The sequence below is a fragment of the Pleuronectes platessa genome, chromosome 15 (assembly GCF_947347685.1).
Source record: "Pleuronectes platessa chromosome 15, fPlePla1.1, whole genome shotgun sequence".
In the NCBI taxonomy this organism is placed as follows: Eukaryota; Metazoa; Chordata; class Actinopteri; order Pleuronectiformes; family Pleuronectidae; genus Pleuronectes; species Pleuronectes platessa.
This window is the reverse complement of record NC_070640.1, coordinates 23,754,924-23,774,866: the sequence shown is the minus strand read 5'-3', so window position 1 is coordinate 23,774,866 and position 19,943 is coordinate 23,754,924. Positions and strand designations below refer to the sequence as shown.

General features: G+C 41.9%; 1 protein-coding gene across 1 annotated transcript; it reads left to right on the top strand.

Moving 5' to 3' along the window:
* The first annotated feature begins 2,070 nt into the window (after positions 1 to 2,070).
* Positions 2,071 to 19,419, top strand: vps11 (VPS11 core subunit of CORVET and HOPS complexes). The gene is made up of 16 exons (XM_053440764.1): positions 2,071 to 2,277; positions 3,088 to 3,232; positions 3,332 to 3,467; positions 3,579 to 3,742; positions 5,431 to 5,678; positions 5,974 to 6,175; positions 6,287 to 6,438; positions 6,564 to 6,750; positions 7,090 to 7,233; positions 10,830 to 11,027; positions 11,125 to 11,286; positions 11,471 to 11,604; positions 12,147 to 12,349; positions 12,519 to 12,690; positions 18,461 to 18,683; positions 18,871 to 19,419. The coding sequence occupies exons 1-16, from the start codon at positions 2,093 to 2,095 to the stop codon at positions 19,033 to 19,035; spliced, it is 2,820 nt and encodes a 939-aa protein (XP_053296739.1). The 5' UTR covers positions 2,071 to 2,092; the 3' UTR covers positions 19,036 to 19,419.
* Positions 19,420 to 19,943: the final 524 nt, after the last annotated feature.

The following is a 19,943-nucleotide window of genomic DNA, read 5'->3' as shown; positions in this document are numbered from 1 at the left end:
ATTCCTGAAATTTACCAGGAAATCATTGAGTAAAATCAGTGCCAGCATTGCATCAATGAAAGTTCAGCTGGATCCTCTGGTGTGCTAACATGTCAGACATGTACATATATACAGTATAGTATATGTTATAGTATAGCAGCAGTGTCTTCAGAACCAACAGAGGATGTACAGAGGTGGATGTCAGTTATATTGTCCACGGTCCCCAGGCTGACTTCACATGAGCTGATCCGTCAGGAGGAAGGAGACATAGTGAAGAAATCCAGGTGTGAAGCTCATAGAGACTTGAAGCTGTAAGTGTTTCCTTATTAAGGGACTTCAACAAATTACTGAATTAAAGATTTTTGTAAATGAGAGATTTCATTTGGGGATATTCAAGAAATTTGCACTTTGTCATGTATTATTAAATGTAGATAGATGGGTACAAATATCAGTTTTATCCTCTGGAAATAAACTGTCCATCCAACTAAAGTGGAGTGTTGTGGAAACGTGTTCACATGTGATCTGGTGGGACGTAAGTAGACAGAATAACTTTAAAGAATAAGATTCAATAAAAACAGTACTGTAGTGTTTTCTATTGTCGATGGTCACGTGTTGACAGATCGAGGTTCAACAACGCCGGTGTTCCAGTTTAACTGGCGACCATATCAAATGGCGATATGTTTACCTTTTTCCAGATGTTGACGGTCGTTTGTAGAGCCGGTGGCAGATTCGTCATTTTCACAAAGCGCCTGTGTGTGAACTGCGGTGATCTACTGAAGGTCTCGCTGAAATAAAAATCCTACAGAAACCCTTCACGAGTTAATGTGTCCGTGTCAGCATCAAGTTGAGACAACTGGGATTTCTTTCACATTTATATTTAGTCTGAAGATGATACTGACACAAAAGGCACATTATTTTTAATGAAGATGTTTTCTGAAGGGTCCACAATTGCCCGTAACACCACACCACATTGTTTGTGAAAATACAACAAAATATAAATAGTTGTATTATTATTATTTATCACTATTATAATTTGCCAGAGTTGTCACAGTTACACAGCGAACATTATTTACTCCTTCGACTGACACAGCTCCAACAAAGCATTCAGCCATCTGACAGAAGAGAAGAAATACACAACACGTTGTTCGACAATGAAGATATTAAGTTAGTTTTCCAGATTTGCCTCGTCACACATGTGTCATGTTGACAACACACTCGACACACTTCGGACAGATCATCTGTTGATTTCACACAGATAAACAACACTTGCATTACAGAAACTACGAAAAACAAACACACCCGTTCTCTAATGAGCGTTTGGGTTCTTTTCATTCTCCGATGAATGAACCTGATCATCGAGAACAACGAGGACACGTGAAGCTCCACACGTCCATTAGAGGCACATTCGCCAACTTTAGTCACAAAAACACCGCTCGAGTTTCCGCCTTGTTGATGTGAGGGATGTTTTCATATACCACTTGTTTGGTGTGTGCGCGTTGTAATGATCAACAGCATCAAACAAAAGCACTTCGAGCGGAGCTGCTGGTCACGCGTGTGTGTTCTTCATGACTCCCTGTGTCTCCCATGACGAGGAGCATCAGATTTGTAAAGCCTGGTATTAAGAATAAGGCGTTTATTCTGTGTTCGGACTATCGGCAGATGACATGGGCGTTACCTCAAAGCACATCTGGTGATATACATCTGCCAAAGCAAAGAACGAGACATTTATCTGACACGCGACGGAGATTTCAGTTTGGCGTAATGAGATCGTCATCAGGCCAGAAGCTAATAGTGCTTCAGCTCGTTCTTTCGAATCCCGGTCAAGATTTTAGTATTATTTTCTTTCTTTTTTAACCATTTGATTTATATTGCTGTCTCAACTTGATGCTGACACGGACACATTAACTCGTGAAGGGTTTCTGTAGGATTCATATTTCAGCGAGACCTTCAGTAGATCACCGCACTTCACACACAGGCGCTTTGTGAAAATGACGAATCTGCCACCGGCTGTGCAAACGACCGTCAACATCTGGAAAAAGGTAAACATATCGCCAGTTGATATGACCGCCAATTAAACTGGAACACCGGTTTGCTCACGTGATTTTTGGGTCACATGACGACGCCCTGTTCAACTCGGCTATCGCTAAAAAAAATGGCAGCCTTCTTACAGTGGAGGAAATTTGTCTTCTTCGACAAAGACACGGTAAAGGATCCGGTGGATAATGGGAAAAACTGTGTTCTTCCGAGCGGAGTCTCGGCCTGTGACTCGGGCCGTGGCCACATCGTCCTGGGAGATATCCTTTAACAGCAGCGAGCAGCTAATGTTGTGCTAGCTCCTGACAGCTGATGCTAGCTAAAGTAAACACTTGTTATTTGTTATCTGTGTTAGAAATCAAATAAACTTAACAGCACATGGAAGCAGCGAGCTTAGGACCGACCGGTAGTCAGGTCCGTTTGCTGCGTTTAGAAACAGCGTCACACCAAACTGCTTTAAAGCCTTTTAAAGTCTGGATCTATTCCACCCGAAGCTCGAGTGGCCTTGAGAACTTCTTTCCACCTCGCTGTAGATTCTTCCCACTGGACAGCAAATAGCTGCTGAAACGACCTCCTGAATAACCCCCTTAAACCCCACAGCAACATGACTTCAGCAGAGCCATGACTGTGCAGCCAGGGGAACCAAGGTATCCAGGTTCATCCAGGACAGTGGTGTGTAATGATTTGAGCGGCTCTTCACAAACGGATGCAGAATTTCCAAAAGTGAACATGGAGTTTGATTGTAATACAAAACACCAGGTACCCGAGGGAGTGATAGAGCAGTGGCAGATCTCTAACACTGGAAATGTATCAACAGAGAAGCCTCCTCTTTTCTCTGTTCTCTTGCTGCACAATACAGATGTGCATGCACAGCTGTTGTATTAGTAGAGCACAGACACCACTGCCTTACAGAAATGCAACTTTATAGAATTAGTTAGTAGGGTTGGTGGTTAGTGATTTCATTGACAGACAAGCTTCCCATAGCCTAAAATGACCAAACTTGATTTATCATGCCGACTGCATCTCGTGCATCAGCTATGTCCAACTGTCTTTAACATTCATGATGTCACATATGGATGGCAAGATCTGGCTCATGACGCGCTCCCTGCAGCTGACATTTTTTCAGGCCTACAAGCTGCGAGTGACACACCTTTACCAGCTGAAGCAGCACAGCATCCTTGTGTCAGTGGGGCAGGATGAACAAGGAATAAACCCTCTAGTAAGTGTCTTTTTAGTGAGTCTTTCTCAAGAGAAACCTAAGGCACAGAACATTTGTGCCAGTGATTTCATGGAAACTGAGGCGGCTCTCATTTCACAGGTAAAGGTCTGGAACCTTGACAAGAGAGACAGTGGAAATCCTCTCTGCACAAGGATTTTTCCTGCGATTCCTGGCAACAAACCGACTGAAGTGTCTTGCCTCGGTGTGCACGAGAACCTCAACTTCATGGCCATCGGTAAGACACAATGAAAGGGTCTGATTCCTGCCCATTCACCCAGCACTCATTGTTTGGCTAACACAGAGTTTTCTCTTTCCAGATTATAATAGCTGTTGTGTTTCTTGACAGGCTTCACAGATGGCAGTGTGGTTTTGACCAAAGGTGACATCACCAGGGATCGCCACAGTAAAACTCTAACACTGCACGAGGGGAGCAGCCCAGTCACCGGCCTCGCCTTCCGCCAAGTGGCAAAGGTCACACATCTGTTTGTTGCCACTCTGGAGAAGGTTCATGTAAGTCTGGTCGCTCTGAAAACATTGGGCTGCATGGTGGAGATCAACCCTCTCAACTTTTATAGAGCCTTGCTTTAACAGTAAATCTGTTTTCCGACATGACCTGCGGGTAAAATCCAGAGAATTGGTTACGGATTTTACCCGCAGTTTGGCAGGAAGCAACATATTCACTTATTTGCAGAGATCACATGATTTTCTTTACCACACAGACACTGTCATCAGCTCTTATTTCCACTAACTCTTGCAGGGTTCCGGCGGATCAATAAAAAGTCATAAATTAAAATCAATGAAATTATGGTCTTTAATTATCTTAAATTGACCATAAGTTTGCTGCAAAGTATAACAATTGCAGGCAGTGCATTTAAGGCTGATGGGGAAATTGTCACCCACCGATGGGTGTTGATTTCTATTACGCTGAATGTTATGGGTTCATGTGAGAAGAGCACGACACAGAACCACACAATTCTCAGTCTTTCATATCAGTGGTCAGCTATTGAACTGCAATCAGCCCTGTTACGCCAGGTTCACACTGGACGCTGAAGCGCCGCACAGCGCTAATAATATCACATACTTTTGCTGTTATCAGCATACAGTAAAACGGCATTTAATCATTTTTTTCAAACATATACTTACTTGTTGCTCCAACATTAACTGCAACAGCGTCCCAACATTTGTCTTTTTTGGTGTTGTCTTTATACAACATGTGCTGAGGATCATACAACTCACTGTACTTCTCCACTTCAATTATTAATTTAATATCATTCATCTTCAAGAACTTCTCCGCTGTTTGCTCTGTTAAATGTCGGATGTCGAGGGTAAATTACGTATTCTCCCCTCAAGCCTATGTGGAGAATACGTAGGCCCCCCCTCTCTCTCTTTATATCTATATGACTGCTTGTGTGGCTGTAGTGGATGGGCAGAGGGGGAAATTTAATAATGTGATTGGTAAAATTGTTAAAATTAAAATTCCAGGAAAACAGAAGGGGAATACAAAGTATGGGATGCATATTTGATAATTTATATCATATAAAATATGTCATCAATATCGTTTAAATTCATTTTTCAGTGTGTTTCCTGGCGCGACACGCGAGTGGCGACCAAAAAAAATAGACTCAACGCCGAAACGATCGCTGCACGGTGCGAGGCACCCTTGGCTCAGCGCGGCGCTTCAGTGTCCGGTGTGAACTGTACAAAGGTTTAACATGGGGGTGGATGGGAGGCGCTTGGCTTTCCTGGCGTGGCGCGGCGCTTCAGCGTCGCTTCTGCGTCCGGCGTAATGCCTGAAAGTAATGTCTCTTCATGTCTTCATTGGGATATTTTGTTTCCTTTTTTCAGTTTTGCATCTGTCACACCTTAGAAGCGTCATCAACTCACTCATAATGAATCCGCGCTTTGTTCTCACATCGAATTCTCCTGAATCTCTATTGACTTTATATTAGTAGGCCCGGCAGGGAAACTGCGGAGCCTCTCACTCTGACATTTGCATTCACACATGCACCTAGTCAGGTGAAAATATGAAGTATCTGCGTATGTCTAAATGCAGCTTAAGTCTACATGTAATTGAAATTTTGAAAGAGAAGATCATTTTTTCAACCTGAAGATGAACCACACAGTCATCTAAATTCATGATTTTTTTGGGACTCCATTCTGACCTCCCATCATCTCGCTTCTTGTCTCCTCTTGTTCAGTGCTACACCCTGTCTATCAAGGAGTATCCCAAAGTTGAGCTTGATACACATGGCTGTGGACTCCGCTGCTCCTCGCTGGCAGATCCTTCCCAGGATTCCCAGTTCATTGTGGCCGGTGATGAATGTGTGTACCTGTATCAGCCTGATGAGCGAGGGCCCTGCTTCGCCTTCGATGGACACAAGCTGCTCGCCAAGTGGCACCGTGGTTATCTGTTTTTACTCATCAGGGATGCAAAGTCACCAAACAAGTAAGAAGAAGACTGAATAAACAAGTAGAAGTTACATTGATTATTGTTAGGATAAATGGTGGCTTAAGGATCTCTGCGCTGTTATGGGCAACTTTTAACACTCAGCTGGTAACACTAACCTGTAATATAAAGCACTTTGAAGAAATGCAATATAAGTTCAGTTCATCAAAGTGAGTAAATGAGTCTTGGAAACGTTGTGTCACATTCATTACCACATTTGACTCTGATTCAACAGGGTGATTTTTGAAGAAGAACTGGTTCCTGTGAGACTGTTGACACTGTCTTTTCTGTTCAGGGCAGGGTTTGGCAGCAGGGAGAGCTCTCCATCAGAAAAACAGCTTCTCACCATCTATGACCTGGACAACAAGTTCATAGCATACAGTTCCTCTTTTGATGATGTCGTCGATGTGGTGGCCGAGTGGGGCTCCTTTTACATCCTAACCAGGGATGGAAAAATGTTTGTCCTTCAAGAGAAAGACACACAGACCAAACTGGAGGTGAGTCCATTTGGCCTGTGATAATGTTAAATTAATTCACTAAATCAGCTCACTCACTATTATAACTGTGGAGCAGGCAGCAATGTTGTTCAATCCTTTTTGTCTTTTAAGATGCTGTTCAAAAAGAACCTGTTTGTGATGGCCATAAACCTGGCAAAGAGCCAGCACCTGGACAGTGACGGCCTCTCAGAGATCTTCAGGCAGTATGGGGACCACCTCTATTTAAAGGGAGACCATGACGGTGCCATCCAGCAGTACATTCGGTAACTACATCACCAAATATTTGCCAGTAGTTCAGCTGCTGTTAGTGTAATAGATTAGAGTGTGATATTTGCTGTGAAGGGTTGAGATACAACCACTCTGAAAAAATCCCTGTATGTTCTCCCAGCACCATTGGGAAACTGGAGCCATCGTACGTTATAAGGAAATTTCTGGACGCACAGAGGATCCACAACCTGACGGCATATCTGCAGGCCCTGCACAGGCAGTCACTGGCTAACGCAGACCACACCACACTGCTGCTGAACTGTTACACAAAGCTGAAGGACAGCTCCAAGCTGGAGGAGTTCATTAAGGTGACTGTCAGCTAAGACTGTCAGCACTGTGTGAGTGATGTATGATAAGCTGCTTTCAGACATGCACTGAACTTTAGAGATCCTCAGGACGTTTTCTGCAGGGGCTGTATGTGTGAATGTAAATGATCTTGTTGAAGATTTTTGTGGCAACTGAAAGACTGGAAACTAGTAAGACTAGAACCATTTACAATTTAAAAGTGAGCTGTGCAGGTTTTAGAGATGAAAACAAATGAAAGTTTATCAAAGTGAAGGAAGTGGAACGATGTGTCTGTGTTAATGAGCTAACAGCTGCCTTATAAAATGCTGAGACCACTGTCTTTCTGTATTCTATTTCAACAGAGTAGTGACAGTGAGGTCCACTTTGATGTGGAGATTGCCATCAAGGTTCTTAGGCAGGCCGGATACCACAGTCACGCTGTTTTCTTGGCTGAGAAGCACATGCACCATGAATGGTACCTGAAGATCCAGCTGGAGGACCTCAAGGTAAATAATAATACATGCAAACCTTTACTAATTTAAAAACACAATTTCAAATAAAAAAAAAAAAACGTTTTAAAAAACTGCTGTAAAGTGAGAAAAGAATGTTATTATTATTTAACACAAATGCAGATTTTGAATAGTCTCTGAACAGATAGACAGCTTCCACATGTTTATCTGTTTATCAATCAATTATAGTATTTAAAATATAATTTTCTTCATTGCAGTATAACAAAAGGTTAATTATATAATGGCTGGGCAATATTACTTCAAGTCAACATTCCGATTGTTTCAAACTTTTAATTGATTACCATTATGAACAATTATTTTATAAAAACACACCCCAAATGGGGACAAGTGACTCTGCTCCTCCGTTATTTTCTAGTCACTCACACGTAGAACTGATCTTTATAAATACCTGGTGAATTCATATTAATGTGTTGGCAGTTAAACGGGTGTCGCTTTCTGTGCAACAATGAAGTTAAAGCACTGCGTCGCATCATAATCTGTGGGAAGGACTTGTGTGTGTGTGTGTGTGTGTGTGTGTGTGTGTGTGTGTGTGTGTGTGTGTGTGTGTGTGTGTGTGTGTGTGTGTGTGTGTGTGTGTGTGTGTGTGTGTGTGTGTGTGTGTGTGTGTGTGTGTGTGTGTGTGTGTGTGTGCATCCTTGTCCCTGTCGCGCTTCACACAAATGTTGGTTTTTTTTATCAATGTGTTTATATAAGTGTCTCCTAAACTTTAGAGCTAGTCAAACAAACACAAAGTAAACTTCAATTACAGTAGCCTAAGTGTTCTAATAACTTATGATCAGTGCTGGTGTTTATTGTTAACGTGTAAAGTGAGCGCACGTCAGAGGGAGAGTGAGGAGGGAGGACATGCAGCAGGGTGATACGGCACGTAACGTAGCGGACACACAGCTAGGGGGTTATAACATGTGTTTGTTTTAAATGTTCTACCTCAGATTATTTTAAACTTCTCCAGATCAAAGAAATAATGATTTGACATTTTTCTTGATAATTGTCTATATCGAATGAGATGAACGTATTTATAGTAATGCTATTTTGACCATATCACCCTACTCTGTTTATTAATCCTGAGCACAGTCATTGGCACTATGTTTTTTGGTTGTCTGACTGTCAGTCTGTCCCATTCCTGTGAACACAACATCTGCGGAACGATTTGAGAGAATTTTGGTCAGATTTGGTACAAACCTTCACTTGGACTAAAAGATGAACTGAGTATACTGGGTTGGTCACAAGATTTCTGATATCTATCAATGATAAAAGTCTATAAATCTGGTGAGAAATCTCCTGATAAAAGTGCTGCAGGGGGAACAGAAGCTGCTTGTAGCCGAAGCAGCACAACTTTCCATGATGCATATGTGCCCAAAATTAAACAAAAACGACAGACGTGTGGATAATCTGAAGAACAACACTCAGACTTGCTGCTCCACTCTTCAGTAAGAGTTCAACAGCTGTGTTGTGCAGTGCAGAGTAAAGTTAGATATTTCCCATTTCATGATCTGATCCTATCTGCTGACACTGTATGACTTTATAGAAGGAAACTGATGTGTTGAAGTTGGCGACCATCTCATAAGTGCTTGAAAAAGAGCCAAGAGAGCATTTCACATTTTTGTTAATAGCTTTGACAATTTTTTCATGACACTTAAAATTAATATTATTATCATCTTGACCCCCTCTCATCGCACAATCAAACTCCAAGTGTAATTCATCCCTCCTGTTCTTAATTAAATTCAACTTTATTGCAGACCGAAAGCTCTATAAAATTCCTCAAGACTGCATGGAAAGTAGAAACATTACAGGCCACAAAGATCTGACTTGCACTGGTTCATCTTGGGAGCTTAAGAAAGATTCTAAATCTATTGTAAAATGCCACCTGAAGCTTTATTCATTTTAGCTCTACTGTAACTACACCACAAGTGTGCCGTGTAGAACGGAGTACAATAGGTTCTAAAGAGGGCTACATCATCTGTACACATGGGGAATTTAAGTACCTGCTAAATGGCTTGTGCAGACAGTTTACAACACGGATGATGAACATTGTCATCACATAAATTATCCCTGATGACGTGACCCAGAAAATGTTTCCAACACTGTGAGTGCTTTGTTAAATATAAAAAGTATTAAATTTAGATTTTGTCCTCTTGGGTTTTAGCAATCATAATCAAAAACTCTTCTTAGGGTTAAACTTTATAAGAAAAAATTGCAAACCATAATCTGAGCAGACTCTAAGTGGTTGCTGCAAACCAGCACTATAAGTTAACAAAACAAGTCAATCATCAGCATACAAAAGATGATCCCCATCATATACACAAATCTGTGCCATCTTTGTTTTTAAAACCAAATTGATTGTCAGTGGTTATATTCTTGAAGTCCATCCAAGAGACGTTGTTGTAGTACTTTGGAAGGTGTGCAAGCCAGAGCAATTGGTCCGTAATTTCCCATGCTGGATATTTTTTCCAGTTTTGTTCTCAACAACTGGCACTAATACGACAGACAACATGGAGTCAGGCAATATGCCAGGCATATATGGCATAGCATAGCAGCCCAGTAAAAAAAACATCAAGTAACACTGAGATCCTGTGGCTAGTATTTTTCAGATGTTCTGTTTTATGGTCATGGCCACATGCTTTGTACTGCCAATTTCTCACCAGGCCTAATAACAATACAAACACTGTTAGAAACGTCACCTGCATTAAATTGTTCACTCTTAATACAATAAAAAATATCACTGTAATGATTTCTAAATAATACAGCACTCCTTTCAGACCCAGTGACCCAATAAATAATGGAAGGCAAGGGCATATTGCTGTTATTCATAACCATAACTTCTTTCCAAACTAGAAAGACATTATTTTCCTGATGCTTTTTGGCCATAGAGTTTGCCCTCATGGCCTGCTCATTTCTTTTAACAAAACATTTTGCATATTTTAACCTAGCATTTGCATGTCTTGTGTTCAAACTCTGGACCATGTCTAGTTTCTAAAAGCTTCTTTGGCCTCAGTATAAAGTTAAGACACATATTCATTCAACTCAGGTCTTAAATTATATTTTTTCACTCTTTTTTGGCAGAATGCTCTGCTGCTATTATGTAAACAATTCACAATGTCATAATACATTTAATCTCCAATGGGACTTTGGTTATTACAATTAATGTTACAGCACAAAATAGCCTATACCTTTAAGATATTCATCCTCATTTAGCTTAGATTCACAAGGTGTGTAAACATTAACAATTACAAAATAATGATTGTTATTTACAACTTTTATTGCTATGCACTAGTCCACCTCTTTGCCCGATCAGACTGACTGGTGGATCATATTTCTTATACCAAAGTATCAATCCTTTACAAATGCTGTACAACAATAGTGATCAATTAATCCGCTTACAGTGTTCATTAGTAATTTACTGCTCTTCTCTGTGCCTCTATCATTCGCTCTGCGCCCTGCCAACTGAATGAAGCTAAACTGAGCATGCCTAACCATTTCCTCTAGCTCTCTATGCATTGTCTAATTTTAAAAATACGGAAGTTATGGAAATTGCTTACAACTGATTTATCTTATTGCGCCCATCCAACACTTAGAATTATCAGGAAGGGCTACGTTACATCGGACGTTTGCCTTTTGAACAAGCTGAAAGCACGATGAAGCATTACGGCAAGACACTGATGCACCATGTTCCTGAAGGCACCACACTGCTCCTGAAGGGCCTGTGCACCACCTACCAACCCAGTGGAGACGCTGGTGAAAAAGGAAGCCCAGAGAGCAGTCGTGTCAATAAGGTAAGTCTGTAGTGATGCGGTTTTCTTTATGTGTGGGGGGATAAAAACCTGCTGCTCCTGAAATGAGTCCTGACAGCTATATTGGATTTTGTTTAAGGCCAACTCTGAGGAATTCATCCCAGTTTTTGCGAACAACCCTCGAGAACTGAAAGCCTTCCTGGAGCACATGATCGAGGTGGACCCCCGTTCTTCCCAGGGTGTTTATGACACACTGCTGGAGCTCCGGCTGCAAGACTGGGCACATGAACAGGACCCAGAGGTCAGTGCAAGACGGGCAAACTAGCTAAGAATCCTAGCACAATGAAGTAACAATGCAGCTTGCAGTAGAAAGTAATTGCTGTGTGATGTCATTCCAGAAAATGTGAAAGTTTATCAGAATTTCAATTATTGTTTAACGAGAGAAGAATTATTTTTAACATTTTCTTCTCATGCATGTGTGTCAGAGAAAAAAGGTCCTGCAGGGGGAGGCGGTGTCACTGCTGAGGAGTGACCACACAGTGTTTGATAAAGCGCTGGTCCTGTGCCAGATGCACAACTTCAAAGAAGGCGTCCTCTACCTTTATGAGAAGGGCAAACTGTAAGTAAGGAGCACAGTGTCATCTGAATATGAATGAAGCCGGGTAATGTGATCATCTCATTACTTGCTGCTTTCATGTGGCAAACAAAACAAGTCTTGAAGTGATGTGTGTTACTAACAACACCCGCCAGTTTGGGATCATTGTTGCTGTGTATGGTTTATTATTGATATTGATGATTGATGCAATTTTGCATGACATTATTTCTTAATAATGCTTAATGTTATATTTTTGTTAAACCCCTTGAATTTAAGTCTAAACTTTTTTGAAATGCACTGCGGTTGTGTACAGACGTAAAATTACAAAAAACGTGACACTGTCCAAATACATATGACCTGACTGTATATTTATTCAGGGTTGGATAAATGTGTATAACTGTATATATATATATATATGTATATATTTCGTCAAAGGTTCAGTGTTCATCTTCATTTTTGTACTTTGGGTGAAAGTGTGGGTCAGGGTTTCCTTGCCTGTTGAGTTGAGAACTATGACACAAAATATGTTCATTTTTCATTTTAAAACCATTATCACTTGTGTGCAGGTACCAGCAGATAATGCACTACCACATGCAGAATGAAGAGTATGGAAAAGTGGTAGAGGCCTGCAAGCGCTATGGGGACCAAGAGGGTTGCCTCTGGGAGCAGGCACTGGGATATTTTGCTAGAAAAGAAGAGGACTGCAAGGCCTACATCAGTGAGGTCCTACATCATATCGACCAAAACAACCTGATGCCTCCCTTACTTGGTGAGCTGATGAACATTTGATTTCATACTTAATGCGAGTTAGTTTGAATTTTCATCAACATTTCATATTAGAATCAGTTCAGGAGAAGACAGAGCGTTGAGCTCTCTTGGCATCAGTAAGATAATAAGAGGCATTCCCATCTTACATCCATTGTTTTGTACGGCCATAGTGGTGCAGACACTGGCACACAACTCGACGGCCACTCTCTCCGTCATCAAGGACTACCTTATCAACAAGTTGCAGAGGGAGAGCCAGCAGATAGAGGACGACGAACGCAAAATCTGCCAGTACCGCGAGGAAACTGCTCACCTCCGTTCTGAGATCCAGGAGCTCAAAACAAGGTTGGTCGCATGACAGACTTTACCCCTGAACAGCTAGGGCAGGGGCTTAAACTCAAATTAACTTGGGGCCACTGCTGGTAGTGTCATCTCAAAGAAGGGCCAATTCAATGTTTAAGTAGTGCAGCAAAGAGCAATATTAGTAAAATTATACTTCTCTATTTCCATTACCAACAATATAATATGCTAAATGAAAACAGCAGTTTTTTAAATAGCAGTTAGTAGAAATCTATTTTCCTTACTCTTATTAAGTGATGAACTAGTGAGTACGTAGCAGTAAGTAACTTACTGAACCTTGCATTGAACTAACAAAATGAAATCGCTGAAAACAAATATATATCTAGGACACTTGACAGTACTTCTACTCATATTTTCGTCGTACTTGATAGAATAATACAAATATTGTATACCCATTAGTTTTAAGTCAGTGCAAATATTTTTTCTCGTGAGAATAATATAAAAACCTTGTATGGACAGGGATGAAATCCCTGAATACATTTATGTCTTAGCAGACGCCGGACAGCGCTTCTGCTCACACAGCTGAGCCACATTGGCCCTGATGGGGGTCACAGTTAACGCCCCGAGTTCAGCTTCAAGATGGGCATCAATGAGCCCGGACCTGTACATTTATTGAAGTTCATAGTTGAGTTTCTCAAAAAGATATGTACTTTCAAAAAAGCACATTATCTGGATGAACACTTTGGACAGTTCTGGGAAGGATGGAGGCAAATCTCTTAGAAATTGTTTAGTCATGTCTTTTCCCTGTGCCCTTCTGAATTTAGTTTTTAGCTGACAGTTGCACTGCAAGTTAATAAGTTCCATTTGCAACACACAAGTGTCACGGTGTGCCTTGAAGTCAGCAAAACACTACTCAAACTCCTGCTTTAGGTTTTCAATAGCATTGGAATCTCCATCACCATTGAATGCTGTGCCCTCTTCCACAAGAGATCTGCTTGCTGGGAAATGTATTAGAAATTTCACTAACAGGACACAGCAAATACAATATTTTTCTGGTGTTTTAATTCAACCGTCTGCGGACGGGGCTCAAGGGTTAAGTCATGGTGATAGACTTAACTCAATGGCCCTGAGCCTTGGAATGCCACTTCATTTATGCTAGACAAAACTCCTGCTCACACAGGAGAAGAACGTTATCCAGTCAGCTCTCTGCATGACCTGACAGAATACTCAGACATTTGGTCTGCATCTCTGTCCAAACGTTTTCTTTGAAGTCTACAAGACAATGACCGGTAGATTGTGCTCAGACTCAAGGAGAGACTCTTTGTGTGAAAAACATCTTTCACAGAGACCCTTCGTCTCTGGCAAATCACACCTATAGCTCATCTGCTCCATCTCCTTGAATGGCTCCTGCTGTGAAACCTTTTGTCTGGTTACATCTAGGAGTCTAGAAGTAATACACATCTGAGTAGGGCTGCCGCTAACGACTATTTTTCTATAGATTAATCTGTCGACTATTTTACCGAATAGTCGATTAATCTAAACGATTAATTTTCCTCCAAAAAAATGTAATTGACCATTACATTCCATTTCCTTGGCCCTGCGCCGCACCGCGCAGCACCAAGGAAAGCCCGGCGCCTCCTATCCACCCCCCTGTTAAACCTTTGTGCAGTTCACATGGGATAGAGCGGGTGTTCTGCAACAAGGTTTGAATCCCACTCTTTCCCATCTGTATGCCTAAGTGTCCTTGGCAAGATACTGAACCCCTAAAATGGCCCCTCAGAAATGCTGAGTGTACTAAAAATGTAAGTCACTCGACACCTGCACCGATGGTTTGGGCGTCGAGTCTGTCGAGTTCGCTTAATAATGTGCATGACACAGACTGTGTACTAATTTTTACATCTTTATTCGGGTCCTCACTTCCGTCTCGGACCCCGCCCCCCACTTTCATTGCCTCATCCTATTGGTCCACAACATACCAACAAAGGGGCTTTCTATTAGCCAAACCTACATGTCAATCAACTGTTGTGAATAAAATTTTCCCAATCACAATATATAATGACCCCCTTTGCCCATCCACTACAAGCACACAAGCAGATAAACAGAGAGAGAAAGAAAGAAAGAGAGGGGTGGGGGGGGGCTATGAAAACGTCATTATTTACCTCCAAACCAGTACATTGAATGGGTTACATACAACAACAAGCGTAGAAAGCAGAATCACGGGCTGACCGGCGCTGAGAAATGCGCGTCCCGTGTGAACAGCCGGGCGCCAGCGTGCTTGAGAATAGCGCGGAGCGGTGCAGCGCTTCGGCGTCCGGTGTAAACCCGGCGTTTGGTAGTGATATTGAAGAAGAACATAAATTCACAATTTGTGTGGGTCCGACGCGTCTGTTAAAATTGTCGACGCATTTTCAGTGTCGACGTCATCGACGGCAGCCCTACATCTGAGTCCTATGAGCAACTCCCTTGACTTAAAGTCTTAACCACAGAAAACATATCATAAATTCCTATATACTTGTCTTTTCTTACATTAAACATATCTAAATACAGAATTTCCCATTACAATTCTCCCTTTGAGCCTAATGGGCTCAAAATCTTTATAACTTCTCATCATCTAGATTTAGGAAGAGTACAGGATATATGAGTTTCATGAATTTGAACATATTTTCCAATCATAGGCTTGATTAAGGAAGTAACCACAGTCTTAACACAAAAGACGATACAACAGCTCAACAACACTTGTACACAATTGAAATGTCGAACACCTCCTTCGGCTGACAAACATCTTGTTTCAGAGCCATCCTGAAGATGCAGAGTCCCATTCCTGACATCCTTGACAATGGGAGAAAATAGAAAACCCAGCCCCCCTTCAAAGATGCTAATCTTCTAAAGGCCGATAAATGCTTCTCCGAGTCCGTTACGGACAGACACTTTTTGATTTATAGTTCTATGAGCCTTTTTGTTGTGAAAACAATTCACCGCCAGAACAGGAAGTCGAGCTTAGAGAAGCCTACCTCATGAGGTATATAGAAGAAGTCCCTGCTGGTTTATTTACATCCCCCCGGCTCCTCACACACAGTGAACGATGGCAACTAACAGAAAAAGGCTGTTGATGACACGACAGTTTTTGCTGAAATAAAGTGACACCCAGCGGGTCATAATGCTTATGTTATCGTGTCTTAGCGCAGCGGTTCCCCGGTCTTGTTTCCAAACTGCGTTGCTAATTCAACAGCTGCAACAGCTTGAAGCTACACGGAGGCAGCTGTATTCCCCCCCAGCTTCCACACACAGTCAGCACGGACACCCGATACTAACTACTACCAAGTGTTTGCTTCTAACCTGACGGTGTTTGAGAAACAGTGTCATGACAGCCGTGGGATTAAAGTCAGCGGGTTTTTGCGCTGTTCCCACCGCAGTTAGCATGGTGGCTAGCCCGCTAGCCCCGTTATGAAAGTGCTCTAACCAGCCGCCGTCAGCCGGACAACGCCGCTGGCTTAACACACTTGTCACATTAATCATAGAGTCGTAGTTGTGATTTAGGTTTATTGTGATTTAGGGAATGGAACAGGAAGTTTGAGGTCCCGAAATTATATCGTTAGCGGACCAATCACAGCCAAGGGCTATCCGTGGGCTCTCCGCCATGCCGACGTGTAGTTAGAAAAATGAGAGCTGCACGAAAAGCTCTCCGAGGAGCCCCGGAGAGACCCGGAGAGGGCGTTCCACGGCAAAGAAGGCGGTCCTATCTGTCGGTGTCCGTCAAAACGGAGAAGCATAAATTGGCCTTTACTCCTAGAGCCAACTCATCTGTGTGTGGGTTCTTCACAGTGCCCCCCCGTTGGACGAGCCCTCCAATCCCTTTCTTATGGAGACATTCGCACTGTGGAACTCTTATCTCGCACAGTTAGTGTTAAATCTTGTAGATGAGCTTGGGTCTCACTTGTAATCATGGTTTTTCTTACCATGCATTCTCCAGGTTCTGTCAGTTCATCAGGAAAGTCAAACGAAAGTTCTTATTCTGTACTGACTTAGATGCTCAGAAATTTTTGTTGTTCGTCGTGCCAAAGTAACACATGTAACGTGTCGGTGGCTGGACGATGATGATAGCATTCATGAGCAGAGAAACCATCTTTTTCCCTTGAACTGCTTCCCAGTCGTCCAATCATGTGTCATTGTTCTCCTGTTGGTGCGGTTGTATCAGCAGTGACCCTCTTCAATGTGTTGCCTCTCCTTACAACACCAATCAATTGAAGGCTCACGCACTGGCACAAAGCCCTCTCCGTCCTGTAGAATCCACCAGTGGCTCCGGAAATCGTCCTGTGATGATCCGCATGTCTCCAGGTTGTCCTCTCTGCGACCTTCACTGTCATCTGTTTGGTGAGAGGCACTTGGCTTGCACTCGTTTCATCGACGTCCTCTTCCAGTCTTTCCTCCTCACGTCCTTCAGCACAATCCAGTCTCCTGGTTCCAGGTCATGCACGGATTTCGATAGACTCTCCTTCATCTGCCTGTGGATTTTTAAAGAGTACAGGGAACAGATTCTCACTATATCTACCAGTTCGATTTTAAATTTGCTGTTATGATTTTTATTTCACTGCCGTCTCTCTCCACTGTCCCATCCCTGGTGGAATGGTACGATGTTGCCTCGTGTTGATACCCGATGCTCACCAGCATCCTTAAAGCTGCGCTTACAAATGGGGTACCATTATCAGTGGACATCCTTTTGGAATCTTCCATCATGGAATGAGTTCTCTGAGCAGTATCTGTTTCACTGCTGAAGAATCCTGTTTAGATGTTGGGAAAACTTCTGCTTGCATCGAGAACAAGGCAGTATTTATTTATTTCCCTATCTTACTTAATTAAATGTAATCTTTATCAAATCTCTTTATGAAGGATTAAACTGTTTGTTTGGAGGTGGATGTTCACCTTGTGGAATCTGTATTTCTTTAACTATTTTATTTGTAACTCAAATTACACAACTCGTCCTTTCTGTGGCTTTGTGGCCTATTTTTTCCTCTCGTCTCACTCGTACTTCCCTTAATGTTAGCTGTGTTCAGTCGAGTAGTGATGTTTGAGATTATATTCCTATAGAACAGCAACTTTTTCCTTGCATATGTCCATCCTTCTTGACACTGCCAGTTTTCATCGTCCACTTATATTTTCGGTTTGGAAATTGTCATGGCGATTTCTACAATCCCACTACCAACGAGGAAACGAGACACAAATTTCTCTTACAGTATTGTCACCTTTAATGCTCGAGCATCGTGCATACGTCAAAGTTTAATTTGTAATATGCACCCAGATAGAAAACAGTTCTTTGTTTTTATACATTTGGCTCACTCGTCCCATTCGGGAGGGGGGTTTGTTAAACAGTCAAAGGTTGAGGTTTTCTGATCACATGAATACAAACAATGCCTAGTTAAATTACCCACGATAATGTGAAACAGCTAATTGATAGTAAAGTCCCAAAAACTTTTCACAGGCCTGATTATATAATATTTTGGCTTCAGATCGCTGGGTTTATAGAGGCGGGGAAGCCTGGGTGGTGGGGAGTTTTACACCCCTAAGCTAGGGTCTTCTCTTAATAGATAAACATTGTTGTGCAATAGTAGTAGTAGATTTGACGTTGGCTAATTATTAATAATCATGAAATATGATTATTAAGTTTAGGAGTTCAGTAGGGACTCTTGCCCAACAACATCAGCAATATTTCTACTACAATTCTAATATCTAATATATTTTTGTGACTTTAATTTCTGTCAGTTACAGCCACTGGATTCTCAGATTGATGGTGAATGTTTACCCCAATCTTTCCACACAGTGCCAAGATATTCCAGAAGACCAAGTGCAACATGTGCAACAGTCCCCTGGAGCTTCCTTCTGTTCATTTCCTGTGCAGTCACTCCTTCCACCAACACTGCTTCGAAAGTTACGCTGAGAGTGAGGCTGAGTGCCCAACTTGCACCCCTGAGAACCGAAAGGTCATGGACATGCTGCGTGCACAGGACCAGAAACGCGATCTGCACGACCACTTCAGCAGACAGGTATTAATTAAACTATGAACAAAAAACCCACTAATGTATAGGTTTCATTTACAACCTTTTATTCTGATAACATTTGAAATAATCAATCTAATCTATCTGCTTTACTCTTCCCCTTGGTGGAATTTATTCATAGTTATTCTATGTCAGCAACTGACTGATTAATTCAAGTCTTTTCTGTGCTTTTCAGTTACGCAGCTCCAACGATGGTTTTTCAGTGGTGGCTGACTATTTTGGTCGAGGAGTGTTCAACAAACTGACTCTGGTCACTGACCTGCCTGGCAACAAAACAGTCGGGAATCTAGAAGTCAACCTGCAGAGAGACCTGCTCATCCACACCAAGAGGAACTGCTAGAAACCTCCGTCCGTAATCACAGTGTGATTGCTGCTGGAGCTGGAGCTCTACCTTCAGCTTCGACGACGTGCATTGTTGCGGGGGTGCCACTTTAATCAGCAGAGAATGCATTTTTCTGCTTTTAGTACCTGTTGTGGACCTGTTAGCATAATTGTGTTTGTAGTCTGTGTCATAATTCACTGGAGACTGAATACATATACTTAGATTTAAAACATGCAAAACCTGGCTCAATGATAACTTGGAGAATTCTGCTTTGGATTATTTACTTGTAGATCTTACACAGAATCTTCAAAAACAGTTGAACCAGCTGCCATTAATACTTTATTTTGATGGCTTTCACACTATCTTAATAATTAATAATAAATAAAGTCATTATTAAGTGTATTTTCTCCCCTGGCTGTATTGGTTTTGCGGCTGTCACCTGCCAGTCTTTTAAAAATAGACAGAGCTTGTATGATAACATTGATTACGAGATTATATTACATTGCAAGAACATAGGACATGGGAAAACCTTCAATACCTTAGCAGCTAGGGTAGTGAAGGTTGGGCCTAGCTAATCTATGATTCACTGGTTCCTGAGCCTTACTGTGTCTGAGACACTCCGATCCAAAGGCCAATCCCATGTCAGGTTTGCATAGGTCTTTACCTCTGCACCAGTATTTACAAGAACTGACTGTTCACCCGGACATGAGCCTGTGCTAAAAAATACTCTACAATATCTGTTTCATATGTATGCTTATAATGTCTTGGCTCCTTGGGGTATTTACTTTAGCTGAAGCTTATTTGCACTGATGCTTCAGCCTCTCCACATAAGCATGTTATTTACCTGGTCGAACTTGCTTTGTGGTGCTCTCACCTCAGAAGTCACATTGGCCCCTGAGTGCAGTTACATGGAGGGTGGGGACTTC